This window comes from Rhinolophus sinicus, linkage group LG03 (assembly GCF_036562045.2).
Source record: "Rhinolophus sinicus isolate RSC01 linkage group LG03, ASM3656204v1, whole genome shotgun sequence".
NCBI classification, from domain to species: Eukaryota; Metazoa; Chordata; class Mammalia; order Chiroptera; family Rhinolophidae; genus Rhinolophus; species Rhinolophus sinicus.
In genome coordinates, this window is record NC_133753.1 from 3,039,702 (window position 1) to 3,067,241 (window position 27,540).

Below are 27,540 nucleotides of genomic sequence, written 5' to 3' on the forward strand. Positions count from 1 at the left end.
TCCAGAACCTACGAGCCACAGACCCAGAAATGTACCTTGAAGTTTGAGAAGATCGGAACGTTTTTCGTCCACATCAGGTCTTTCCGCTTTCAGTACTTCATTTAGACACTGGCTTTGTAAGCTGCTACGGGTGACTGTGAAGTTGACAAAGGTGACCCGGGAGCAGAGATCTGGTGGGAACTCAACCTGCCAGGAGGGGTAACAGGACAGTCTGCTTTGTTACTTCAGCTGGAACACCCAACATCGCCACATTTTCACATGTGAAGTGCCTCGTTGCTTACAGTTGGATCGCGGGTGGACAGGAAGATGACAAACGATGGAGACAGGTCTATATCCTGGTCACCGAGGGTAATCAGCACTCTGCCCCCGGTTCGCCGGACCTCACGGTTCAGTACTGGGTTCAGAACTGGATCGTAGCTTTCCACATCCTGCAGTCACATGTAAGGAGTGTGATGGTTAGGGTTTTAGTGTCTGGTGTACTGACACCAGCTTCCGACTCCAGACACACCTTCCCAGCAACACCCAGCATTCAGACCTGCCCTGGCCGCTACGATAGCCACTGGCCACGTTTCCAGTCCCATCCCTTGGTCACACTAGTCACATGCTGAGCTTAGTGTGGCTCCCATCCTACCAGCAGACTAAACGTGTCCGTCCATCACTGCACAGAGCCAGTGGACGGTGGTCCAGACTAAGAGGGATTTTAAGTGCAAACGCCGCTTTTGTTGGGTTTATTTTTTAACAGAGCAATCTCAAGGCTTTATCCTTGCTCTGATATCAAATGAAGTCTTGCAGTGTTGAACTGTTGCTTTGTATTATGTAATTCAGTTTGGTTTCACATCACCCGTGTTTGAAACAACCCAGAAACAGCCCTAACGAATCCCCTGGGCAGGACGCAGGTGCACACACACCTGCACCAGCAAGGGGTTACCAAACCGCAGGGCGCTCTCCAAGTTCTTCCTGAAGGCATCGTCCAGGAAGCTGGTCCGCGTGATCTTCCGGTCCTTGTATTCATTCATGATGAACTCTGTGGCCTGTCCGGAGGGGTCAATGATCAGCGGGTACCTGAGGGGGAGGCGGAAGAGCTGTGAAGAAGCCAAGGGAAGCACGAGAACACAGTGGGCAGAGCCCCAACCGGGCAGATGGACACTGCCCCGCACTCAGTGTGGTTTCTAGACTTCCCAACAGAGACTGTCTGACTTGAAGGCTTAATGCTATGATCATCTTTCTGTAGAACTTCTGTAATGAGTGGTGACAGGTCACAGACTCTGTGAAGCAGTTAACTCTCTGGGGCACACACGGGGGGGCCTCCTCGCTCAGTGCCCTGCCCATGCTTGTCTCCCAGGGCTGAGCGCATGAGCCTAGAATTACTGAATTACTGTTCTGTGCATCACTGACGGCCCTTCCAGACAGTGACCACCAACACCTGACGGGCATCTGGGGCACTTCCTGTCTTCTGCGAGTACACACTCCATCCTCAAGAACATTCTCAGATCTGTCATTCTCCACGTGTGCCGGGCCACTGACTAAACAGAAGTGTGCATACTTTGCACTGAGCCGACTCCAGACCTGCAGACTACCGGTGAATCAACAGTCTCACCAGCACCACCTGACGGGATGCGGAGCCATTCGTTCATGGAACCCTAAGGTTTGCGCATAAAAATCAGACACCACCAACACGAGTGCTCCATCGTCTTTGTGTCCCTGGGACAATGACTCAAAGGTCCCAAAACATTTAGATGAGATTACAAAGAAATCTGGGAGTAAGTTTCCTTTTTTCTAAAAAAAAAAAGGAAAAAGAAACCCCAAGGGTGGCTGGGTGTCAGAACCGCCACAGGGCAGCGTGCCCTTCTCGGGCTCAGCCCTGAGGACTGCCCCTGACGTGCAGTGTCGCTGAGTTACATTCCATTTCTTACTCTGGCCTTCTTAACTGAATAACAGGCAGCAATTTCCCCTGTAACTCTTTCTAGCTGAATATTTTCAGTTATAATGTTGGAAGAGGGTCTGTCCTAATGTCCAACCTGACATACAACCCTGACAATGAATTTCAAACGGTTACACCAGGAAAATTCACCACAGAACAATTTAGTCAGATGAAAGGACAACAGGAACCACGCATGCCTCACCAGGAGACCACGTGACCCATGTCAGCACCACACGCCCACTCTCAATTTCTGTTCATCTCTTCAAAGGTGTGTTTTGAATAAAAATGAAACTGGGGTCGCTGCACTCTATCTATATAACCTGCTCTCCCTACCTGTTGAAGCGTTTCAGCATGATCGCATTTTCGGTGCACAAGTCGTCCGCAGGTAGGGAGCTGGCCTGCCAGCGAAGACGCTCATCAGCGTTGGAAAGGTACTCCGTCCTTGCAATATCTGTGCGGAACTGAGAGGGTAGGGCGGTTGGCTGTCCTGTCATGGTGTCCGCTCAGGACAAGTTTACCCAACACCAGTTTGGCTCACATCTTTTTCAACTCTCTACGGACCGTTACCTGGATATTGGCCTGCTGTAAGTGATGGGACCAGGTGGTAAACAAGTTTTGTCGCATCTGCTGGTCAAAATAACCCGCATAAGCAATAAACGCAGCTGACAAGAGACAGTCACCAGCGATGGTAGACATCTGGTTTTTGAAAGTTTCACTTGTTTTTTCCCATCGCTCGCGTTCAGCAGACAAACTCTTCAGAAGAGCAGTGCTCCGGTTTACCTAAAAGGAAGACCCAACAGGAGTTATACAGAAAAGTGCAAATTTGTCCCTCCACATTAGGTGCAGGGTTTTGGGAGGGCTAAAAATAGAAACCCATTCAAGCTGTTATGGTCTCCAAGGAGATGGGGCCCAGATCATCCACAGCCAATGACGACAGTCTTAAAATGTCATCAGCAGGAGAGAGTGCGGAGATTAAGTGTCAGCCTTCTGTGTGAGCAGAGATGGGGCAGGAAGAAGAAGAGGTGGGAAGGGCAGCAGTTGAGGGTTGGCCTGGAGGGAGAGGTGCTGGTGGCCGGGATTAGAGTATTCTGAGGGTTGATGAGGAGTGCAGGCGTTAGCAATGAGGCGGCAGTGGAGACCCTGACAAAGACGCCCTCACTTTAGACTGCTCAGTTGGTTCCTATCTACACGTATGCAGGACAGCGTCATCAGGACCTTAGGACATCACAGAGCTAATTCACTGCGACGGCCATGGTACATGCAGCAAACGCTACTGTGTGAACCCTGCTTCCAGCAAACGGGGCAGCGAGCACAGCATGTGAACTTCGGGGAGTCGGCAGCGAGCCCCAGAGCCCCAAGCCGCGCTTACTTTTGCCTCGACGGCGGCCAGGTCAGCCTTGATGGCCTGGGCCTCCGAGATGAGCACAGCGTACTCCTCCTTGTAGCGCGCGATGCTGGCCTCCAGGTCTCGGATCATCTGCTCTACTTCGTTGGCCTTCTGCTGGTTGTCCTTGGCGTCGTCCTCCAGCTTCTGCAGCTCATTGCGCAGAGGCTCCACCCGCTTCAACATGTCTGCATAGTTGAGCTGAGCAGGGTGAATGGTAACTGTTATTCAATGACCGGACAGACAGCGTCGCCCGCAGGAGTCCCCGGCCTGCGCGTTACCTGTGCGATCGCCCATTTCACCATGGGGCCGCAGGCTAGGGAGGCCCGGTTCACAATTTCGTAATTGTAGCTTGGGTTGGACATGTAGTTTTTCTTCATCTTCTCCCTTATGGCATCACTGCAAGAGAGGGGTGCATTTCTAAGCACATGTCGGGCAACAGTGAAGGGATGCTTTTAGGAAATCGAAATGGAGAGCCCAGTTCCACCTGTTGGCCCAGTGACCACGGAGGATGAGCCAGAATGACCCCTATTCTAGGTGACAGTGGACACTGTTTCTGAGGACTCTGACCATCAGGCCTCGTGCCCCCTCCCCGAACAGGAGACAGACTAGGGCCGGCTCTGAGGCAGCAGGCGGGTGGCCTCGCTCTGACCACAGCAAGGATTCGGCTCGCAGGGTTACGTTAAGGGATCAGAAAACTACAGCGAGGAGGAACGTGGGGAAGACATCTGACTACATCGCAATGGCCTGGGAAGGCATTTGTGTGACAAATGTAAATGTAACTGACGCTGCCTCCTGGCATCTGACAGCTCACACAAGGCCAGGAGAAAAGGAAAAACCACCTGCCCCCTGAACAGGCCTTCCGCCTCCCGGCAAGTCACCTGATTTCCTCTGCGGAGAAGTTCACGATGGTGGGGATGAAGTTCTCTCTCATGATGACGGAGCGTATCTGCTTCCAGTCGGTCGTACTCTCCCCCAGCAGCAAACAGATGGACTCGAGCGCCAGCTTCACGGCGGCAGGGGGGTTGGCCATGGACCGCACCTCCACTAGGTGCTGCTTCTTTATCGACTTCACAGCTGAGCGCAGCGACGTGTGTGAGGGTGGAGTGGGAGGAAGAAAGCGGGGCAGTGAGAGGGGACCAAACACGGCCAGACACTCGGACTCCAGTTAGGAAAGGGACAGCTGCTCAGAAGGTTCAAGCAAATGTCAGGGTTTCTGTCTGAAAATCCTCTGGAATAGCTTAAGTAGCCGACCTTTCTTACTGTACTAAGGCCAAACTGCGACATTCTGAAAAAAGCAGGATGTGACCTTTGCAAATGTCTCACAAATTCTCATTCGTGCCTTTACCTCCAGAAAGATTAAAAAAATGTTTTTTAAATGTAATGACGACACAGCTATGGGTTAAGCATTGTAGTTGTGCATTTCACACAGTCCAAACAAAGACGCTTTCGATCTGCCACCGTTTAGAAGTTGCCTGACTGGCTGCGTGAAGATGTGGAATTTAACAGTTCTTACAAAATGGCCAGCGCTTTCCACAAGCTGAAACGTAGCTTTCCAGCCTGAACTTTTATGAAAACACTTTTAAGGAATTACTCAGCAGGTGAGGACTAAACAGAATTCTCCTGTAAACCCTACTCTGAATGAAAATCTATAGTTTGGATGGTGCTTTTAATTCATCTTGTGGTGTAACGTGAAAACTACGCATAACTAATTAGGTTACTTGAAACAGTTAAATGCTAATGGGCAGGAAGGGAGCACAGGCCACTTTTAATTACTGTGCAAGTCGCCAATAAAAATAGGGTGACAGGTGCCCTACTTCTTTCTATGGCACTTCCCACGCACATGCAGAGTGACTGTCATCAATCCTTAAATCAGTAATCACTGGGCATGACGGGACCCTCTCAGAAATGACTACAGGATGGCAGTACTGCATACTTCACAGTATTTCTTGGTGACGTTCAAGTCAGGGGTTTATAAACAGAATGTTTAATTGTCACCAGATAGAAAACAACATATCAACATAAAGCTTACTGCGTCCCTTTTTCACCCCCGTCAAAGCAGACTAGCTGTAGAGGACCGCTGCTCTTAGGAGCTGCAGACAGCCCTAAGATGCAGAAGCGGCCTTTGGATGTCAGCAGGGAGGCTTTTGCAGGCGCACACGCCTGGAACCTGACGGAAGCCATGCTCACTCCCCTGCACTCTCCAGCTGCAAGGAGAAAGCATCCTTTCTGGGAAGCAGACCTGCGCCAGGACGCACGTACCATTCTGGGCCTCGATGACAGCTGGCTCCACCTTGTCCAGGTCTTCTTTGACGCTCATTTGCTTGTCTGCAATCACCTCCTGCTGCTTGTGCAGCTGTTCCTGAATTTCTTGGCTCATGACCTAGAAAGGAAGGATGGCTCAGCTCTGGGTAAGCATGGGTTAATCTGCCGAGTGAACCCTAGAACGACACCCCTAGCCCTGCCCCGATTGCCCCCCAGCCCACACAGGCCGCCCTTCCTGAAATAGAAGCAGCACCTTTTTCTTTTCAGCCTCTTGCTGGTCCTTCACCATCTTTTTCAGCTTGTCATTGGCTGCTGCATTCTTTACCTCCAGCTCTTGGCTCTTTATCCTTAAGTCACGACGCAGCTCTTCTACCTAAATAACAGAAGCCACATTAGGCAAACAGAACTTAAGGGACCTCACTGCGCCTGCCCCAGGACGCAAAGCTGAGGCCTGTGACATACCTGGTCGACCGTCTCTTTGATCTTCCTGAGCCCCACATTCAAGTGCATCTGCTGCTCCTCCAGCTCGCTGCGCTTCTCGTGGAACAGGTTGGCGTAATGGTTGATGAAGTCCAGGTAGTGTCGAGGCGTGATGGCCATGGTCCTGCCCCCTCGTTTGGCTAGCCGAGCATTAGCCTTCCAGAAAAGGAAGTTAAAGCTTTCACTTTCAGGACATTCTCTGTGATCTGACCTCAAGAAACTCTAATTGTTCTGCCTGCTGGACCTCAGTGTGACATGGTGGCATGGACCCTGCCCTCAGGAATCACACTACTGGAGTTGGGGTCTTTAGATCTCAAAAGGCCCTTAAACCTCGAAGCTTTCTCCTCAAATTTCTCTAAGATGAGGAAGGTGATTACGGCAACCAAGGAGGTGTATTTCACAGGAAAAGGCTCCCCAAACTGGTAATTACCACGTAAGTGTTAGTCGTGCCTCCTCTACCTACTGCTGCTTTTCAGTAGATACCAAAAGAAGAGACGCACCAGCAAGAGGGGCAAAGCAGCACAGGCTCCAAGTCACCAAGTGCTCTGGTCCCCTCTGCCTGAAGGGAGATGTGTGAAGCAGGGCAGTGGGGAATGGGACCACAGGGGAAGCCAGGAGGCCATGCAAGTGGCCGATGGGACACCCACAGGCTCACAGTGGTTTTCACAAAGCTTTCCAGATGGGAGTGGACTGGACTTTTCTGGAGCAAGGGTCAGTGAGCCGTGCAGCCGGTAGGTCAGACCCTGCCGTGGCCTGTTTCCAAGTGCGACGTGGTGGTGGCAGCAACGCCCTCATACGGCTGCAGGGGCTTCTGTTCCAATGGCAGAGCCCCGCAGTTGTGCCAGACACCTGTCTGCCCACATAGCCTGAACCATTTACAGAAAAAGGGTGCCGATGCCCGGTAGAGAGGACAGGACAAGGGACACAGTAGCAGTGAGAAGAGAAAAGCAGAGAGTGCTTTGCAGAGGAAGAAGCAATGGAAGCAGTACAAGGGCCGTTGACAAGGAGGCTGAGCTGTCACTGACAGAGGGAAGAGCACAGGAGAGAAGCCCACTTCTTGCGGGTGATGGCACCGTGTCAAACACGAAGGACCGTAGGCTCTATTTCTGAGTCAGTTTAGTTTTACTTTAGTACAACGGTTACTTTTGCATTTCCTGATCTCAAAACGGAACCCACCTGGTGAAGAGTCTGATGAACAAACACACAGCTATTGACGATAGCTTCCCGATGTGATGGCGGCTGCGGGAGTTTGTCATATACAACTGGCATGTAATCAGGCACGATATAATTCGGCTTCTCCAGGTCCATTTTACTTGTGAATTCCTTGCCAACTTGATACAGTGCTTCTGTGGACCAGTCTCCAAACCAATTCAACACACACCTGCAAAGATGCCCACATCTCAGAACAGCTACCAAGAGCAGGCTGAGCCCTGAACGGAAGCCTGCTGTTGGGACCGAGCTGAGCGCAGACCAGTGTACCTGTTGAAAAGTGCCGGGGAGGTGGCCGCGCGGTCCTTGAGTCCCTCCGAGGATGGGTTCATGGTGAAGACGACGTGGAGGTTGCGGATGACCTGGCTGGTGAACCACTTGTACAGCTCCTCGTGCGAGTCCAGCATCAAGCCCTCCTTCTGGGCGCCCTCTTTACACTGGGTCATCAGGGTGGCGTACTCGTCTCCTTCGAAGAGACCGGGGACCTAGGAACAAAACAGCACTCTCCCTGACTGGTCCTTGGCACCCGATGCCACGCAACATGTGACACGATGCAACACATCGCTGACTTACCTCTCCATTGGCCAGAAGCGTATTCATGCGCTCCAGGAATCCAGAATCTAAAACATTGGACTCGTCCATTATAAAGGCGATCTTTTCATTTTTACAGCCGGAGCGTCGCAGCACCGTCCGCAGATCCTCATCAAAGTCCTCTCCTGTGTACTTCCTGTGGACCTGCGGAAGCGCGGCGGGTCAGGCCCACTCAGGCATGGGGCCACGTGCACCACCCACAAATCCTCGTGGGTTATGAGGCTGCGGCCAGACCCACCTTAATCTGGTACACGCTCAAACCATTCATCCAGGCCACGAAGCGGGACAAGGTGGTTTTCCCCGCACCACTGACACCAATCAGAAGCAAGTGGCCTTGAGGTTGGCGGAATATTCTGAAACATTATCAGGAAGGAAAGATTTTAAGGCTTTCATGCTGCGTCCCCTTTGACACTCTGCCCTGAACTTTTTCAGGATTTAGTCAACAACACTTCTAACGTATTTTAACTTGAATTTGTACATCAGACATTTGATGAACAATTAATTATTACTTGCCAGGCCCAGTGGGCTGCAAAGAGCAGTAAGACATGGGCCTGTCCTGCAGACACTCAGATGACACGAGGAGACAGACCCAATTCTAGCAGGAGGCTGAGGGGCTGTAACCATGGTAGGTGTAAGGTGCTAGGAAGAGCTGAAGGAAGCTCTTAGTGGGAAAGTTTAGGACAGTTAAGCTGGACTTAGAAAGCAAGAAGAGAAGAGAGGAGTCGCTTGGCAGAGAAGGCTGAGGGGGAGGTAGCGGGAGGTCCGTCGGGAGATGGACGAGGCCTGGCATGACCGCCCCCCACACTGACCCTAAATCAAAGGCAGCGGAGGCAGGAGGTAAGGCTGTAACAACAAAAAGCCCACCGGTCAATCCTGAGCACGTGGTCCAACACTTCGTTAAACAGGACCAGAGGGACGTCCAGCTCTTCCTCGTAGAAGACTTTCAGCCTTGCTTTGACATAATCTCTTAGCTCTTCTTGGTCTACTGGGATGTAATCCTGTAGGAAAAAGGTAAGACCAAGTTACTAAGAAATCATCTTAGTTATTAAACCAAAGTCAGTTATACTTCCATATACTAAGCAGCTGTTAAAAATGCAACAGAAAAAAGTATCATTTAAAACGGAGCAAAAAAAAAAACTAATAAGTTAACTAGAACTGGATCAAAAAACATGGAGAATCTTTATAGAGAAAACTGAATTTCACTGAAGGACATCACAGAAAACCTAAATAACTGAAGAGATATACAATGAACATGGAGAAAAACACATACTACTGTAGAAGTGTCACTTCCATCCAAACTGACATCGAAAATCAATGTAATCCCACTCAAAATCTCAACGGTGGATGGCAGTGGTTGCTTCAGTGCAACTTGACAAACCAATTCTAAGTTTCATTTGGAAGAGGAAAGGGCCCAAATGGTCGAGCTCTCCCTAAAGAACCACAGACTTATGGCTGTAATCGAGGCTACGTGGTTTGCATAGGAAGTGATAGATCAATAGGACAGAGCTTGGAAATAAACCCACTCCTAGGGAAGCCTAGTATGACAGAGTGACACTTCAGAGTAAAGGGCCATTCAGCAAACAGCACTGGACAATGTCCACAGGAAACAAACTCACTTCATACACAAAATTACTAATAGATTTAAATGATGTATCTTCAAGAACAACTGTTTTTCAAAAGACACTATAAAGAGAGTGAAAAGAAAGCTACTGGAAGACGAAGTTGCCTATAAATGATGAAAGATTAGTATCTAGAATCCAGAAATAAATAGAAATGAAAATTGTAGCAACACGAAGGAAAACCTGCCTTGCCCCTTCTTGGCTACCACGCCTTTGCTTCTGTGGGGCCCTCTGCCTGGCATGTACTTTAGACACTCAGAAGAAGGCCTTCGAACCCTTCAAGACCCAACGCAGGGGTCAGCTCTACCGAGCTCTCTCCCAGACTGAGCCATGCCCATCTGCCTCTCCCCTTGTAGACCCTGAGCTCCTGAAAGGAAGATTGTACTTCGCCCTGTATCAGGAGTGTACTGAATGAAACGCATAGCAAGACTGTAACTTACTGAAACGTTCCAATCTCTTTTTCAGAGAAAAGGACAACTCACGGCTATTCTGGAAATGTCACCTTTAGTATTTTAGCATGTGAAACATTTTCACACAAATTACTCACAATTACCCCATTTTTAGTGTGAGAGAAATGAAAGCAAAGGGGTGGGAGACTTCTTTCACTGCAAACCCGCCAAAGCAACCTCGTCTACTGGTGGGAGTGACCAGCACACGGGCGTAAGAAGCACACAGCCAGTCAGCCAACCAGAGCCCTGGGACTTTCTACCCCAAATGATCAATGGCTGTAAATACACAGGCCATCGTCATGCCTACGATCACAGCTCGTTACAGAGCACTTCCAAACAAGGTGTTTTGGTTCCAAGAGAACACTAACTACAGGACAGAAGGCAGCAATGAGTGCAGGGCCGCGTCACCTTTGACAGCCAGTTGCTGTAGAGGATGGGCCGGCCCATGGCCTTCTCCTTGTCGATGTTGGGGAAGTGCTTCAGCGCCACCATGTCGATGTTCTCGTCTGTCCAGCGCCGCTCCTCGTCCCCCACAAGCCTGTGGGGAGAAGAGCAGTGGACGCCTCTGAGTCCTGGAGACCGTGGTGAGAGAACACCAGGTGTGGTGTGTGCAGCTACTCCAAGGGCTGGAATCGCCTCTACCAGAAATCTTTTCCATGAATGGAAGAACCTAAGACGCTGAACTTAAGACGACTTAAGCAATCCAAAATTTTAACATGAAATATAAAGACCCTCAGAACTATGGCACGACTACCCTTAAAGAAATTCCCCTAAAAAGGTTCAATCACATTGATTTAAAAAAATGAAAGTTTGCTTCATTTTTAAGCTTGCTTAATATACATGTTCTGAGTACTGGGCACCAAGGGCACAGAAACAAGGACTGCAGGTTGTACAGCTTTGCGGGCAGGGCAGGGAAAGCAGGTGAGACCGACTGTCCCTACAGGGTGGGAGGGCCTCTGAGAAGCTGACTACACGGTACACCCAGCAGGCTTCCAGATGAAGGTCTAGTGAAGGCACCCACGTACTAAAGCCCAGAGAGCTGAGACGCACAACTGCCAGGGCTGCACTGGAATCCAACCTAGTTTGCTCTGGTATTTTGTAGCTCAAAACTCTTCTTTTAAATTAAAACAAAAGCAAAAACGGACAGTGAAGGTAGCTCACATAACAACAAAAAGACAACACTTTTAAAGTGGGAGAACCCAAAACAAGAGCTAGAAATAGGGCTTGCAGGGCTAGCGGCCCCGCTCTGCCTTGCCTCCCGCATCGCGCAGCCTGGCTCTTTGTAAATGGCTCTGTGACTCCAGAGTCCGGCCTGAACACCAGCGATGGACAAAGAGGCAGTGTCCCGAGACTCCTTGAAGCCTGGATGAGAAAAGCCGCTGGAGATGGGTGACTGGTCCAGAGGGATAACCGCTAATGGCATATTTCTTAGTTTGGAGGGACCACCTACCCTGAGTCCTCCCAGGGGAGTAACTATTAACTAACTGCTACCACGTACCACACCTGAGATGAGCAGTGACCAGAGGAGCTTGTCCTACTGGGACTGTGTCCTGTAGACGGGCCACCTCGGGAAAACTCGCACTCCCGCGGGAGCAAGGGGACCCTGCCCTGCCCTCCCCCACTCTGAGCACCTGGTTCACAGGCAGAAAATTTCCCCAAATGATTTGCATCAGGAAACTGTGGTGTTGCATTAAACAGTAAGTCAGTTGAGGTTTGCTGTTTATTAGTAGTTAAAGCAACAAAAATTTAACTTTTTCTCACTAATCTAAACTGAGCCTAAAATTCTGTGAAGGACTACAGTGCTAAAATACATAAAATTAAACATGTAAGAAAAAAAAATGACAAGGCAAGAGCCACGAAAATGAAGAATTTATTCTAAAACAATGATTGTATGGAACTAAAATGAATGCAAGGAAAAAATTCTGATTAAAACATGTCAACAGTTTTCAAGATTCCTTGAAAGATAAAAAGCTTCAGCTTTTTACTGTGACACTTACGGTGGCTCAAACCACAAACCTGTGATAAATGCTGATCACTAGTCACTAGCAACTCTTCCGCTTAGGTGCTGGTCACTTAACTAGGAAAAGTCAAAACATACAAGGCAAAAGCTGCCACTAGAGCCAACAGGTAAAGGAGAAGACCGTGTCCCAGAGAGCCAGGTGCAAATTCCGGATGACAGTGAAGACTGGAGACAAGGAGGAGGATGGGGGTTATGGGACCCGTACCCAGGGAGTCGTTAGAAGGCCTGCAATTCACCACCAATCTCTATGCTTTGACAAGGTTATCACAGGTAACTAACTACCTCGTGTGAGTGGTACTCTGCCCAAGGCCACACAGCAGGTCACCAGTGGTGGGCAGTCACAGTGCACTGTGACCCCATCACACCAGGGGTGCTTGTGATCGAGTCCCAGATGCAAGGCTGCCCTCACCGCCTCTGCTCCCTCCCATGCCCCTCACAGCCTGGCTCCCACGTGGGCAGGCCAGCCACACACTGACCCGAACTCAGAAGGTTGGAAGTCGGGGAACTGGGGCTAAACAGACCCTTGGTTTTACCTGTCTTGGAAGAGACGGAGGGCTTCATGTGCCCAAATACGAATGAGGCCTTCCACAGGCAGAGTCTCCAGAGGTCTCAGGGCCTCAAAGATGCCGCGCACCCACCTGGTCATTTCACGGGGTGAATAGATGTAGTGGGGCTGTGTGTCCTGAGTGAATCTTTCCTGCGGGAGTTGGAAAAATGGAAATTACATGTAAATCTCTTAAGACATGAATAGTGATTAAAAGGTAATTGCTGTGTAACTTTTTTATATTAAAAATAAAGAATCTAGACTCTGGAATATTTAAGGATGAATTAAATGTTGAAACTACACCAGGACAACTGTCCAGCAAAATGAGATCCAAGTTGCTCATTTTATGTTGGAAAAAAAAAAAAAAAAGAAACTATAAGAAAATTCTTCTGAAAATATTTTTAAAAATCTAACTCCCGAGTTGAGTCACGGGCTAGGGAGAAAATAAAAAAATCTAACTCCTAAGTTGAAAGAGAGCCTTCTAAGCATGATTTCAAAAGCAGAAATAATTAAAGAAAAAGATTTACACAGATGACATAAAAAAATTCTGTAGGGAAAAAACCTGCTATTACATAAAATTAAAAGCAAATACTGGAAAAAATATTTGCAATATACCGACAGTGCTCACAAAGCCCTAAGAGCCAGATGGAGCATCAGTGGAAAATCCCACAGTTCTCTCATGTGACCCCTTGTTAAAGGGCTAAAGTGAGAAGCCTTCACAAAGAAATGCAAATGAGAACCGCTTCTGTTCACTCAGTGGGCAAAGACCTTTTTAAATACTGTTAAAATGTTAACGAAGATGCAGGGAAGGAAGCATTGCTGGTGGGAGTGTAACCGGTCAACACGCAGTCAGTACAAACACTGCAGGAGAACAATCAGATGTTCACATCTGTACTGTTGAAACAAGTGCACGTGTCCTTTTGCAAACTGCACAGTACAGTCCCAATTTCCTAAAGGAAATCAGGTTGTGCACATGTGCAGGGATGAGGACGGCAGGAGTAAGTACGGAAATGCTCGCAGTCGCAATACCCGGGCAGGGAATGATTGGATGGCGGACTTTGGAGAAAGGCTCAATGTTCCCATAGAGTTCTTGGATGGCTAGAGGGCAGCGTCGCCTACCTGAGACATGGTGTAGAACTCCACCATGGCAGCGGTCAGTGGCTCGGCGTACGTGCGCAGCGATGGAATGAGCCGCAGCATGGCCCGGTTGAAGGTGCCGTAGATCTGAGTCAGGGAGGCGGGCCCCGGGTAATCCACGTACACCACAGGCACGTGACGCAAGAACCTGTGCCAGGACAGCCGGCTCAGTCCCTCCCGGGAGGAGCAGTGTGTCCGAGCACAGCCCTGTTCTGGGCCTGGACCCGAGGTGCTTCCTCACCCACCTCCACAGGTGGCATGTCAGTCACCTGAGGCCACACAGCCTGCCCAGGACGGGTCTGGCACAATGGTAGATGCAAAATGCTTGAAAAAGATTCAAGCAAAATAGGGACAATAATGCAGGCTTATTTCAGTCTCATGTTGGCCTTGCAGACAGCTCTGAGGGCACTTCACTACTGCCCAAGAAAATGCTTTTATTTTCAAGTGTGTTGCCTAGTATTACAGCACAGGGCAAGTAACCCAGGAGGGACGCTATAAGCAGTATTGTTACCCTTTTAGAATTAAACCCAGATTTGTGTCGTGCTGTGTTTAGAACCAGCCTGGAACTGGTGTGCGAGGCCAGAGAAGACGCAGATGGTACCTGTGAGAGAGGGGCTTTCTCCCAGGATCTGTGGGCGGGTTACAGGCCCCGACAAACTGGATCCTCTCCAGCTTCACCCAGGTTTGATCTGAGGTTCGGTAAAAGCCTCCATGCTCCACCATCTGAGGGAAAGTAGGAGTGTCACACGTCAGGAGCAAATGTGAACAAGGAACGTGGGGGATGGACGAGGGGGCTCAAGGACATAAACAAACCTGTCTGATGAAAGATATGACCCTCTGTGTCCCGTACTTATCCATGTCTGGCAAGTTGATTTCATCACAGAATAATACCAGCCACTTGCCAAGTTGAACAGGAGCCAAAACGACCCCGTTAGGTGTGCGCCTGTACTCGCAGTAGTGGTCGAAAGTCTTCAGCAGGAGCTCTGGAGTCGTAGCACTTGAGAAGTTCAGACCCACAACCTTGAAAAGGAAGGAACAAATCAGGTATCACAGGGCTGGCCCCGCATTTGACCACCAAAGCCCGCTGCCCACCTCCCGGCCCCATTACCTCCATGTCGGGCAAGGCCCGGAGGGCACTGAAGAGGGTCATGGTCTTGCCGGACCCAGGGGGGCCGCACAAGACCAGTGGCTTGTGCTCGGCCAGCCAGGTGTACAAGAGGGCTTCGTGGCGGACCGTGTCCAAGGTGGGCACAACGACGTCGGGGGCTGCCACCTTGTGCGTCTCCACTTCGATCTGAGGCACCTTGGCCTGCCACGGTGACCACTCCCCACTGATGGACACCTGCACACAGGGACGGGGAGTGGTCACTCGGGGCCCACGTGCCTCCTCGCTTTCATACAAATCAGAACTTTCAAGTTAATCTGCACTCCTTGGATTGCATAAAACCAAAAGGATAAACTGCTTTTATGAAACGGAAGAATTACGTCCAAGTCCACGGTGACGTGGCTGCAGGCGGAATTACCCCAGGGACCAAGGGAGGAAGGCGGTGCCTCGCGCACTCACTTCATAATCAATGATGGGGATGTTGGGGGCGGCGGGCAGCGGCACGGTCGTGATCCTCCTGATGTATTCGCCCAGCTCCGCTCTCATTTTCAGCCGACTGTCCCCAGACAAGGACCAGAGAATGGCATAGACCAGATACCGCTGTTGAAATAGGAAGTAAGGTCTCATTTTATAAAGTTGCAACCACAATAAGACAGGCATTTACAGCAGCACTAAGCTTGAGGTTGGCGCCCGTGGGTGTTTCTGGAACCACTCCCTGCCCTGCGTGAAACCGCCCCGTCCCGGGGGTCAGGCCCACCTGCACATAGCGCTCCAGCTGCTCCAGCTGCATGGGGAAGTCGGGGTGGTTGGCGTTGTACTGCGCCACGTTGCGGCAGGCCTGGTGCAGCATGGAGAAGAGCGAGCCCAGGCAGCGCAGGCGCGTCAGGTCCATGATGTGCTCCAGCTGGAAGGCGTGCTCCAGCGCCTTGGTGACCAGGCCGTTGGACGTGAAATACGGCTGCATGATGGTCGCCGCGTCCCTTTGGATCTACAAGAGTAGTAAACGGTGCTGAACCGGTCCTTTCAAACAGCCCAGCTATTTTCATCCCTTCTAACTCTAACCCAGGCCTGGGAGCAGATCACATGACCTCTGAAAATTAACTCTGGATTAAAAAATGAAGGATGATGCTTCAGTGAACAACCCTCCTCCCTTCATCCTGCTGGTTCTCAAAAGCTACATTTCCTGGGAACACTGGACTAAACTGCAAGAGTCCTCTGCATTTTCCCAAGCACATCTGCCTGTAGCTGCTGTGACGCCTGGGCTTCCTTAATTAGGAGCTGGTGTGAGACAAACCCAGCGACCGACCAAGCGCCTGGCTTCAGCAGTGACCGCCCCAGACCCTCGGGACTTCCCTCGCCACCCCCCACGCCTCCCCACGCCCACCTGCAGCATTGGGGAGGCGGCCTCCTCGCCCTCGTCCTCTTTCCCCTTGCGCAGGCGCTGGGCCTCGTCCTCCCCTTCGTCCAGCGGGATGCTGCGCAGCCGGGCCAGGAAGTTGTTGAAGATCATGTCCGTGCTGAGCACGTCCTCACTGAACCAGACCATACCGCAGCGCGACACTGTGGCCAGGGTGGCGTATTTCAAGTCCTGCACTTCAAACATTATTCGCACCTTGAGAGAAAACATGAAGCAGATTGCATCATGCAGGGTTGGTAGAAACCTGGATGTTAAAATTCTTTTACCTACACACACACTGAAAGGGCGAGTTAAATCTAATTTTTCTGTACTTTGTTTAAATGTAAAAATAGCTGCAGTTCACATCGCTACATCCATCGAGCTCTCTCCATAAGAAATTGGGCGAGACGATGTGCATGCTGGGACCAGCAGGGGGCCAGCAGTAACCACACAGCGTGTGGCCCCTGGGCCCATGCTCCCAACTGGAACCCACTCAGTCTTCCTGCCAGGGCCTCGAGGCAGGCCCGCAGTGTTTTCACCTTACACACGGGGCTGGGCACCTGCCCAGGTCCCACGGCCAGCAGATGGTGGTGCTGAGATTCAAACCAGATGCTGAATCGAGCCTTAACCTCAGGGCTAATGTGCCTCACACCTTGTGTGACAACTGTTCTGACAACAGAATTCTACTGGCGGATGGACTATGAGAAAAGAACATGACAAGTCAAATCAAGCTCGCATCTGAGTGGGTACACATTTTCAGACTGGCACTAAGCATTCATGGCTTGGTTTTCAAGTGATGACAGCCACCAATGCTGAGCCTTCATGATAAAGGCTCATGTCACCAGCTGCTTGGGCCAACACCCTGGGAGTCACGCTCCACCCCCTTCCTGCACACACGCCTCTCGTCCATCAGCGAATTGCACCGCACAGGCTGTAAATGCATTAGCCCATCTCCACACTGTGCCTGGGGCACCACACAGCCTCCTAGGTTCCTTATCCACGCCTGCCCTCTTCAACTGTCCTCCCAACAGCAGCCAGAGGGGGCTTTGTAAACAAACAGGCTGCATCGCCCAGACCCAGGCTCTCCCATGTCTCCTGACTCACCATGGGGCAAGCTCCTGTCCTCACATGGACCCCCAGGCCCGACCTGATCGCCCCGTTTCCTCTGTGGTCTCACCCACTTCCCTCCCCCAGCTCTCTCCACACCAGCCAACTGCCCCCTTACTGTCATCGCACTCTGAGCACACCCAGACCGCTCCCCCTGCAACCTGCTCTTGGCCTGGATGCCCCAAAGCCCACAGGGCTCGCTCCCTCGCCCCTCAGTCTCTACTTAAACCACCATCTTCCCAGCAGAGCCTGCGGCCGCCTGTTCTGACAAGGCAACCTTCACTTCTCACATTCTCTCCTTAGCACCGTCACCACTTAGGCTTGTCTGTCATCAGCTGACTATGAGCTCAGGAGAGTGGAGATACAGTGGTACCTCGGTTTTCAAACATAATCTGTTCCGGAAGACCGTTCAAGTTCTGAAACATTCGGAAACAGCTGACAGCTAGGCCTCAGGATCTCATACTCAGCGGAAGCTGTGTGACATGTTTGACTTCTGAGGGGGTTCGAAAACGGAAGCATTTACTTCTGGGTTTACGGCGTCCATAAACCGAAATGTTCGTCAAAGGAGATGTTCGAAAACCGAGGTACCACTGTATTGCTATTTTGGTTACTGCTGTACCTTTAGCATCTGGAACAGAGGCCGACACATGACAGCATACCCCAAGTGCTGGATCAAAGAATGATGCAAATCCACGCAGGCCTGCCTACACTCCCTGCTCTGCTAGAACCCGGACCAAATGCTCGTTCACAGGGGGCAGCCCTGAGGCTTCCTCATTCTGCCCCTTCCCAGATGTACAGTAACTACAGAAATCCTAAGTACAACCCCACCTTACAGCGTTGTAGGGAGGCTTAATGAAATTCAACAGTGGAAAGTTATTAATAAAGCCTATGGAAATATCACTCGCCAGCCACAGGGACAGAAAAACTCTAGAGACTCTGACTGACTGAAAGTTATCTCCACAGCTGCTTGCTCCCCTATGGAACCTGGCCCCTTGTCTCCAGACTGCACTCAGCCAGCCCATGAACTTCACGTTAGCATACTGGGTCCAGGACGCCCAGGAAGCACTTACATTGGGAGGGAGGCTAAGGCGCTCTCCGTTGGGCAGAGTCAGCAGCTTGTTGTCATCCAGCACCGAGTTCAAGTTCTCAACCCACTCAGGGTCCACGTCGCCATCAAACACAATCCACTGGCGCTTCTGCAGTTCGCCCCTCACGTTGTCTATGATCCTGGTGGGAGGGTTTTAAGCAGCTGCTAACTAATTCAAGACAGTTAAGATTTAACATCCCGCCCTAGGGTTTCTCAGGTGGTTTTTAAATGTGCTCAGACTTTGGTTGGAAAAGTAAAACACACTGTTGTATAAGCCCAGCACAGCCAGGTCTGTGTTCATCAAATGCCAACATGGATCCAAGTGAACTTACTTTCTCAGCACATGCGTGAACAGCCCATCCGTCCATTCCCTGGTGTTGGGGTCCAGGGTTCCGTAAAGGTGGTCTTTGCTGATGGCCTTGGGGTCGATGATGTGGGCCACGCCCTCCACACCCTCGAGTCTCTCGAGAGCCTTCAGAAGAACGCGCCAGGCCATGCTCTTCCCGCTGCCCGAGGGCCCCACCATCATCAGGCCGTGGTTAATCTGAGTGATCTGATAGAGCTGGAGAACCTGCGGCCGAAAGGACCAGCATCACAACCATGCAAAGAATGGCTAAGGCTCCTCAGCCACCTCCCACGTCAACAAGCAAGAAATGTGCGCTATGAACTCTTAACGGCAAGTACTGGAATTTTTTCATGGACAGAGTTCTAGCAAATGTAATTTCCTCCTGGTGCCTACGGTCGTTATCCTGCAGCCAGCGGGTCTGTGGGGGCTGCAGCCAACAGAACATTTCCTATTACCTTTTCAACCCACATGCCGCCAACTTCTTCTCCATCTCCGTATGTCAAGTACATTTCCTGACACACTTTCTTCAGCTCCTCTCGAAGTGCAGTCATCTCACCGCGGTGATACTGGACTCCAGGGAACACGTCCGACAGGAGACTGAAGAGCAGAGGGATGTCTTCTGCCACCAGCTTCGGCACCATCGTCTCACAGACGCTCTGTATCAGAATCTATGTGGGGAAAGGGGGACTGAGCGCCGAGGGGCAGGGAGCCCGGCTCGCACGGTTACTGCCGCATCTCCACAGGCTGCTAAGTGAGCAGTGTGACCCAGCACTCGCCCCCACGGACTCCCTCAATCTACTGTGTGAATGTCATCTCTGCTACTCACTGCAGTGAACGTGAGTCGCAGTGAGAAGGCACAGAGTCAAGGCACGACTCGGACGTCGACAAGCTGAATGTAAAGAGCATGCGTACAGACCTCTTGTTCAGGCAGGTTTTCCGCAATTTCTCCTTCATCGACTACTTCGCCTCGTTCTTCCTTCTCCCGCTTTATCTTCTGAATTCTCTCCCTCTTCACGTTACCTGCACTCACCAGCACGCTCTTCAGAGCTCGAAGACCAAAGTCGTAATGACTTTGAGACGAGAGCTGCTCATCACATAGCCTAGCAGAGAAAGGGCGTTCTTAAGGGTAGGCTTTAAGCCACACAGCATCAAATGTCAAGAACTCAGAGCATACTGTGAAACGTGTGCCATAATTAGAGAGAAACTTTCAACGGGCACATTCAACTGTGGTAGAAACTGTGGCACGGGTGGTAGAAACCGCTGCTGACGGCTGAGTCACTCACTTGAAGAATGGGACGATCTTGTTGGCAAGGACTTCGGCAGTGCGGAAGCCCTGCGAGTACAGCATGACCTGGGCGATCAGCTGCCGGTCGGGCTTGGTCATGGCCAAGCTCCGGAACAGCTTCTTCAGGTTGTCTGGAAGGTTCGACCTGCCCGCGTAGCCGGGGTTCATGGTGATGAAGATGGCCATGTCTGGGCTCACCTTGACTTGTTTGTTCAGCAGCTCACAGGTAATGGGGGCAGCGGCTGAAATCGGATGAAGGCGTTAAGACTCATGATGTTCAAACACCTATTTTAAAAATCTTTTTAAAATTACCCAGCACCCATTTCTCTGCTGGCCTCGCAGTTTGGAGCCCAGAACTGCAGGGGAGTGGCGTGGTGACCTTTTGGTAGGCACGGGACTCACCAGGCACGGCCACCCTCACCTACACGGAAGTGTCTGATTACGTAATAGATGAAGTCACCAGGGGCAGGAAACCCACTATCTAGTGGTGCCGTACTGTGTCACAGGTTCAATGCAAGACTACAAATGGAGTCAGTCCAAAGACAGTTGCAGAAATGAAAAATCAATGCCGTGATACAACTGACAGGCTTTGATCATGAAAATTAGCCTTTCCTAGGATCATTAAAAAACCCACAATTCCAAGTCATTTGGGGATAGTGTTTCTCTATAAGAGAATATGGAGCACACAGGTATTGTTTTCGTTGATACTCCTTTTGTTTTATTTAGGTCTGGCAAATTGGTAGACAAATTACTATTGTCACGGAATAAAAGGAAACATTAAAAGTTAAAGTGCACATATATTATCCAACACCAATACATTGATGGGGTCCCTTCCTCAGCACCCCACCTGCTTCCACCTCACGCCTGTCCTGACCGAGGGCTCATTCCCAGAGTTGCATGGAAGAGCACTGGCCAAACAGGTGGCTCTTAGGGGAGGAGGTGGGGTGCACCGAGGGCCCCCATCGGCCCAACCCTCATTTTGGGGCAGGCGCTGTGGGGGGAGAGGGGGTACACACAGGACTCTGGACTGCCCAGAAGGACTGCTCTGGGGTGAGGAGGACAAAATACCTGGGGGCCCCTTGCATTTTCACTCAGGACTCACCACCCTGCCTGCAACAGTCAGCCCCAGGAGCTAAATGACCTGCTCGCTCATTTCTAACCGAGAGGTGGCCACAGTGCCCTGTGGGATTTCCCTCCGCCCCCCGAGCAGCCGCTGGAGCAGAGGGGTCTTACCTCTGTCAAGGTTGGGGTTGGAGTGCTCGCGCAGCGCCTCCTGGATGCACTGCACCTGCTGGGACACGGCCGACAGCATCCGCTCCTCCAGCCGGTTGAACTCATCAAAGCAGCCCCACGCGCCCACTTGGCAAAGCCCCACGAAGATCCGCCCCATCGCCTGAAACGGACAGAGAGGAGCTAAAGCCATCTGCCTCAGCACTGACTTCACAGCGCTCCAATTCTGGCTCGGGCCATCTGTCTGTCTGCCCTTAGAACTGACATCTGCTCATCTCTGAAGTGGGCATAATACCAGCCCCCACCCAGGTGGCTGTGAGGGTGAAATCAGATGCACAGGTGACGCGAGGGGCCATGCCTACACACAGCAAGTGCTTCACGAACAAGTCTTAGCTATAGATGCAGCGCGTCATACTTTTCCTCCTGTGCCCCAAATCCAATGACAAAGCTGTTACTTTTATTCTATCACTTTTGCTGATTAAAAAAAAGAATCTTTTCCATTAACATCTGTGTATTGCCACGTGCAGGCACTCAGCATTTCTTTCACAAACTGTCCTTTTAGAAAAACGATGTTGCACTAGAGAGGTCAGGGAGAATATGAAGCTCAAGTCAAGGCCACAGCACGTATGTCGGACGCTGCGCACGCTTCCAAACCACACCTGTTCCCAGAGGATCCGGCCCTGTGCGACCAGGCCAGCAGCCTGGAAAGGGGTGCACGCTCACTGTTCCCCACCTGACCCTCTCAGGCTGTGAGATCTGGGGTGGATCCCACAAAGCTCCTCACCTGGAAATCAAAGGTTTCATCACAGTTGAAAACTAGAACAAAGCGTCCCAGCTGATGGCCAAGGGCTTTGACAGACTCGGTCTTCCCAGTCCCAGCGGGCCCTGTCACACGAAGATAAGGAACTCAGTGCCCAAGCCCAGCACTCAGCTGCAGCTCTGACTACTGTACAAGGCAATTCATTTAAAAAAACCAACACAGATGTCATAAATGCAAACAAATTTCAAGTTCTTAGAATGCAGTAGGCGTGTAGTTAAGAAATATAGTATTAAATACTTTACTAATCCCTGAGAAGTAAATGTGCTGTCAGACTGCACCTGCCCAGGTTGGCGGAACAACTCACCGAAGGGGGAGCCGCCCAGCCTGGCCTCCAGGGCCTGGGTCATGGTCAAGTAGCAGCGGTCGGTGAGGGGGGTCTGCACCAGCTTGTCCTGAACGCCCAGGTATTCAAAGCCGTAGTTGAACTTGGCATTCGCCATCTGGATGGACAACTGCTGCAACACATCCGTCTGCTTCGGGTCGAAGTAAAACCGCATCTGGCTGAGCCACTCAAACGACTTGCTGTTGTCAATCTTGCTTCTGATCAAGGACCTTGTCACGTCTCTCTGGTGAACCAGCTCTGTAATCTGAAGAAAGTCCCCATGAGAGTTTACCACAAATGCGAGCACTGCAGTACTTTCAGTGGGTTTGTGCAGTATCAGACTTCAATGGAGAGCCTGGGTGTTCTTTGCTGCACTGCAAGTCGCAAATCCACTTTTAGAAATGCTGTTTGTGCAGTGCAATTAATTAGCCTCAAGAGCTGCAGCAAACCCAGAACCACCTCACTAAGTAAAAGCTGTATCGAACGTAAGACATGATGTGAGAACAGCTATCTGTCCAAACAGGCTCTGTGCATGGAGCGCAAAGCCCAGTCCAGGTGCTGTGGCTCGGGGCCGGGCCGAGCTCCCCGCCCCTTTGGGAAGGCGAAGAGGAGTGAAAGGTCCTGATCACGGTTGCCACTTCCTTCTTACCAGGATGTCGCCTAACTTCTGTATTGCACCAAGATTATCTTTCGATGGGAACAGAGCCAAATACCCACCCCAGGGCCTATCCATGCCGTCTACTTTTTTTTCTTAACACCAACGAGAATACTTCTCAAGCATGATTTCACTGCTGAGCTGAAGGCACAAGAGCCTACAGAGAGGAATGAGTCGGGCACGGGACTCACCAAGTGCTCCAGCTTCCGCCTTCGGAGCGTGGGCTGTTCCATGAGGACCGAGTCGGCCAGCACGTTGAGCGTGACCTCCACGTTGCTGAGCACGGAGTGCAAGGGCGCCGCGTCGCCGCTTCCCCCGATGCTGCTCAGAGCCGTCTCCACGTTTTCAGACCAGGCTATCTGGGCTGACAAGACCACAAGCTGGGCCTGGAAGACACGAGACCCAAAAGGGTCACTGCAGAGGTCAGCAGTACCTTCCTCGTTAGCCCTCCCCACTTCCTTCTACATTACCTGGTATTTGTCAATCCAAGTGATGTAGGTGTTTGGGTCAATTGAAGTTGCTTTACCAAAAATTTCAACTTCGGTAACAGCCTCAGCCAGAAGCTTAGCCAGCGTGACTCTCATCTCCTTTTCTACCAGCGTGAGCCACTCATTGATTTTGGGATGCTCAGTAATCGACACGGGAGTTTTAAACATAACCTGAAATAAGTAAAATTTAAGAATTAAGATATACAAAAATGGGAGAGAAGTTTTCAAGGTTACAAATATAATTTAACTACCTCCTCTCCTTCACGGGATGAAATGCCCAAGACGACAGAGTTATCCTCGTTCAGAATGATGCTCGAAACTCCAGCGAACATTTTCTTAAAGTGTTTCTGTAATTTAGCTACATTCTTGCTGTTTCCAATGATTTCAAGCAAATCTTCATCGCCCACAAAATAGAACCTAGAAATAAAACAGCATTCCAATTGCTAACATGTTCCATAAACACAAATAGGGTGAACCAAGGCCAAACTTCAACTTGTGGGAAGGCAGAGTGGATGGGATGGTGGAGGACAATTTCCAACTGGATTCAGATCACATCCAGATTTCTTCCAGCAAGACATACACAGTTATTAACCGGACATCAACGAGGAAGCCAGTAAATTTCATGTCATTCACCTTCATGAATTCATTTTTAAAACCTGAGCCACTCAGTGTGACTTACACTAAGCAAACTGTGATTTATGCTAAGCAAACTATCCAAAAAGGAAAAGATGCCACTTAGAAAATAATCAAAGCTAAATTTTTAAGAGATGCAAGCTGCCTGGGAGGGTGGATGAGATTTTAAATGAAGCTTAATAAACAAATCCAAATAGAAAGCGAAGGATTATCCGTTAGAAGCAGAAATCAGTGCGTGAAAAGCAAACGATACTCATGTGGATTATGTGTAGCAAGACCCTTGCTGTCAAAAGGAACCACCACACAGGCCCAGAAGGGAGAGAGGAGGGCTGTAAGATAGCACAACTGAAAAGGAAGGGAAGAGACGTCATTTAAGTGCAGCTCAAAACAACTCTTGAGGTGGCCAGTTAGCTCAGTTGGCTAGAGCACGGTGCTCTTAACAACAAGGTTGCCGGTTTAATCCCCACATGGGCCACTGTGAGCTGTGCCTCCACAACTAGGTTGAAACAACTACTTGACTTGGAGCTGATGGGTCCTAGAAAAACACACTTAAATAAAATTTAAAAAACAGCTCTCACCTGGGGAAAGATGACCGCTCCCTTTCCAGGTATTCTCCCAGGGCTTTCTGGATCTTTCCTAGCAGATCTGCCAATCTCTCCAGAGACCTCTGCACCCCCTGAATGTTGAGAACATCCATAACAAGGGGAGACTTGGAGACTTTCTTCATCAGCGCCAAAAACTCCGTGCTGATACTAGAAATGAAATCAAAGGCGAGGTCAGCCTATGGGGAAAGGGGCACCGCCCATCGCTCCGTCAGCTCCCTGGCCCCTGGCTGGCCCACCTCTGGAAGCGCTGCGTTTCCACGGGCAGCAGGTGCTTGATGTCCGCACTGCCCGTAAAGATGCCTTCCAGGTAGACCCAGCGCCTCTGCACGTCGATCCACACGTCAAACAGAGCCATGATGCGATTCAGCTTGTCTTCCCAGCTCAGGGCGTCCTCCTCGAAAACCTAGTGTGCAGACGGGAGGAGAGTCAACTGCTAAGCGTTCCCTCCAGAACAGATAGGCCAAAGCTCACGCCAAATGCACACCAAGAGCCTGGCAAGTTACTTGGCTCACATATTAACGGGCTCTGGTGACCGTCAGTCAGAAGGCACTACGGTGACAGTGGCGGGGACGCTCTGATCAGGGAGGGAAGGCTTCCCCCACCAGTACCTTGTAGTAGGGCGAGAGCTTCATGGCAGACACACTGTTGATGTGCTCTTTGACCTTGTTGAACAGGTCGTCCCAGCCGCGAATCAGGCGACACTTGTTCTGATAGTTCACCAGGTCTAATTCGTAAGTATTCCACACTTCTCTTATCTGGATGCAAACCAGAGAGAGAGCGTTCAGGGGCCGCTCAGGCAACACATGTAGTGGGGACAAAAAGCAGAACCGCTGGCTCCATATTTGTAGCTTAGATCAACGCCACAGCCTGCGACGCGACCTGAAAGTGGCCGTCAGTCCTGTCATTTCTTTACCTGCTTCAGGAACTCCTCCAGGGCCATCTCCCCCTGTGCTACAAGCAGCACGTCCTTGACCACAGCTTCGTTCTTCTGCAAGTCCACGTCCCAGATCTGGCCCAGCGTCAGCTCCGAGACCACCCAGTTCACGTGCAGCCTCTTCATCAGCTGTTTCCAGTGGCGGTCTTTCAGGGCTTCGGATTTCAGCTCGATCACCAGCATGTTGATCTGTGGGGAGAGGAAACAGGTCAGGGGGCAGGTGCGTTTCTATGGATACCACGACTGCAGTGCCTCGTCACCTACCTTCAGGTAACCTTTCAGAAGCCTCTGGACAAACTCATAGGATGCGTACTGCCGTAATCGTGCGGGAAAGTTTTTCAGCTGGTTCAAGAGGCCGTCTAAATTTTGTCGAAGCTGTCAAGAGAGACACAAGACAATACTGAGTTGGCCAACATTCTTTTAAAAGTTTGTTTAAAAAGGTTTTAAAAGACATTTTACGTTAGGCTGGATGTAATAATGTAAACGACATGGAGGACCGTATGTGAGAATTTGTGAACTCACAACACTGCTCCTTGTTTGCAGTTTCTAAGAACAGTCTGTATCTTAACACACGAAGGCACAACAAATACCACCTTTAAGGGACATACCTTCCGGGGCTGCACTGAGACCCACGGCTGCTCCTTCATCTGATCGATCTGCTCCCAGACCTTAGAAAGTTCTGACCAGACGCCTTTGAGGTCCTGCAGCTCTTCTAAGGCCACCTGTGGTTAAGAGTAGCAAGCACTTCAACTTTGGAAACAGAAACCATGTCTGAGTCTGGCAGGGCCCGAGAGGGCCCAGGTCACGCAGTCAGGCACGGAGCCACGCCCCTGCCCCCACCTCCACCCCCTCAGCGGTCCGCACCTGGACGCGCTCTTCACTGCCGCTGAGCAGCCCCGTGTCCGTCAGCTCCAGGGCCTCCTTGGCCTTCGCGCACTTCTCCCGGTCGTCCTTCAGCCTGCCGAACTTTCCTTCATATATGGTGAGAGCTTGAAGCGCCTCCTCCGGGCGGAGATTGCCCTGAAAGCAGTCAAAGCACAGAGCGCTGCACCTGGGTCTCAGGACAGTGCACACTGGCTGGGAAATGGAGGCGGGAGCCTGCTGGGAGTCCGTGAACATGTCCACGTATGTACACATTCAACAAGAGAGACTCTTCTGATTGTGTACATTACTGAGTGTAACCCTTCCATTTGACATAAGTAAAAAAATACAAGAAAGGTGGGACAACTCTGAATTCAGCCATTGTCTAAGTGCCTTGGGTAAACAGACGTCTAAGTTGGCATTCCCGTTTTCAAATGCACGCTCTGTAAGTTCTTTTTAATTATAAAGTCTTCGTTATTGGAAAGCTAAGCCACGGCATGGCGGCCGAGACTCACCGTGACGGGCTTGGTTTTCTCCCAGTCGGTCAGCAGGTCGGTGGTGCGGCTTTCCACGGCCCGGTCCTCCTGCACGATCTTCAGCTGCAGGTTCGCCACCTGCTGCTGGATGGCAGAGTCCTTCCGCCGCATGATGTCGTTGAAGGCCCCCCACTCCCCCTCGATATTGTCAATGTAGAGCCAGGAGGGCGGGAACTGGAACCTTTGCTTTTCCAGCAAGCGCTGACCATTGCGGTAGAGCTTTGAGAGTTAAAAAATAAACACACTTTTGTTCTTCTATAACAACAGAAATTGCTGTCGGTGTCCCAAGCAACACTGGCTACCGAATACAGAATATCAATACGCCTCCCTTGTCCAGAAACCTCCCATCCCGAGCGCTGTGGTCAGAGGCAGCATGCTGAGAGCCGGCCGGGCAGGCCTCACTGCTCTAGTTGCATCCAGAAGGCTCTGGAGAGGAGCTATGCACACCACAGCTGTACTTCGCCCCCCACTGCAAACAGCAAAAAGGAAATCCAAGTCTGATAACTTCAAG

The 27,540-nt window shown here is 50.8% G+C and overlaps 1 protein-coding gene across 1 annotated transcript in view; it reads right to left on the bottom strand.

Moving 5' to 3' along the window:
• The window catches only part of DYNC1H1 (dynein cytoplasmic 1 heavy chain 1), a 61,528-nt gene that overhangs the window by 8,378 nt on the left and 25,610 nt on the right, over positions 1-27,540 (bottom strand). The window contains exons 16-59 of the mRNA XM_019747152.2: positions 27,009-27,248; positions 26,497-26,652; positions 26,241-26,354; positions 25,897-26,007; positions 25,612-25,821; positions 25,307-25,453; positions 24,935-25,101; positions 24,672-24,845; positions 23,712-23,877; positions 23,443-23,631; positions 23,164-23,358; positions 22,300-22,582; positions 21,960-22,060; positions 21,179-21,338; positions 19,944-20,187; positions 19,577-19,760; positions 19,116-19,328; positions 18,647-18,885; positions 18,298-18,454; positions 16,109-16,336; positions 15,482-15,712; positions 15,184-15,324; positions 14,728-14,961; positions 14,433-14,639; positions 14,221-14,342; positions 13,602-13,767; positions 12,472-12,635; positions 10,327-10,456; positions 8,715-8,848; positions 8,089-8,203; positions 7,833-7,994; positions 7,530-7,744; positions 7,227-7,431; positions 6,033-6,206; positions 5,824-5,943; positions 5,568-5,688; positions 4,187-4,382; positions 3,587-3,704; positions 3,291-3,506; positions 2,489-2,701; positions 2,255-2,382; positions 909-1,062; positions 282-428; positions 36-186 (exon numbers count right to left, since the gene is read on the bottom strand). Of these exons, the coding sequence (XP_019602711.1) occupies positions 36-186; positions 282-428; positions 909-1,062; positions 2,255-2,382; positions 2,489-2,701; positions 3,291-3,506; positions 3,587-3,704; positions 4,187-4,382; positions 5,568-5,688; positions 5,824-5,943; positions 6,033-6,206; positions 7,227-7,431; positions 7,530-7,744; positions 7,833-7,994; positions 8,089-8,203; positions 8,715-8,848; positions 10,327-10,456; positions 12,472-12,635; positions 13,602-13,767; positions 14,221-14,342; positions 14,433-14,639; positions 14,728-14,961; positions 15,184-15,324; positions 15,482-15,712; positions 16,109-16,336; positions 18,298-18,454; positions 18,647-18,885; positions 19,116-19,328; positions 19,577-19,760; positions 19,944-20,187; positions 21,179-21,338; positions 21,960-22,060; positions 22,300-22,582; positions 23,164-23,358; positions 23,443-23,631; positions 23,712-23,877; positions 24,672-24,845; positions 24,935-25,101; positions 25,307-25,453; positions 25,612-25,821; positions 25,897-26,007; positions 26,241-26,354; positions 26,497-26,652; positions 27,009-27,248 (7,642 nt within the window). The remainder of the gene's footprint in view (positions 1-35; positions 187-281; positions 429-908; positions 1,063-2,254; positions 2,383-2,488; positions 2,702-3,290; positions 3,507-3,586; positions 3,705-4,186; positions 4,383-5,567; positions 5,689-5,823; positions 5,944-6,032; positions 6,207-7,226; positions 7,432-7,529; positions 7,745-7,832; positions 7,995-8,088; positions 8,204-8,714; positions 8,849-10,326; positions 10,457-12,471; positions 12,636-13,601; positions 13,768-14,220; positions 14,343-14,432; positions 14,640-14,727; positions 14,962-15,183; positions 15,325-15,481; positions 15,713-16,108; positions 16,337-18,297; positions 18,455-18,646; positions 18,886-19,115; positions 19,329-19,576; positions 19,761-19,943; positions 20,188-21,178; positions 21,339-21,959; positions 22,061-22,299; positions 22,583-23,163; positions 23,359-23,442; positions 23,632-23,711; positions 23,878-24,671; positions 24,846-24,934; positions 25,102-25,306; positions 25,454-25,611; positions 25,822-25,896; positions 26,008-26,240; positions 26,355-26,496; positions 26,653-27,008; positions 27,249-27,540) is intronic.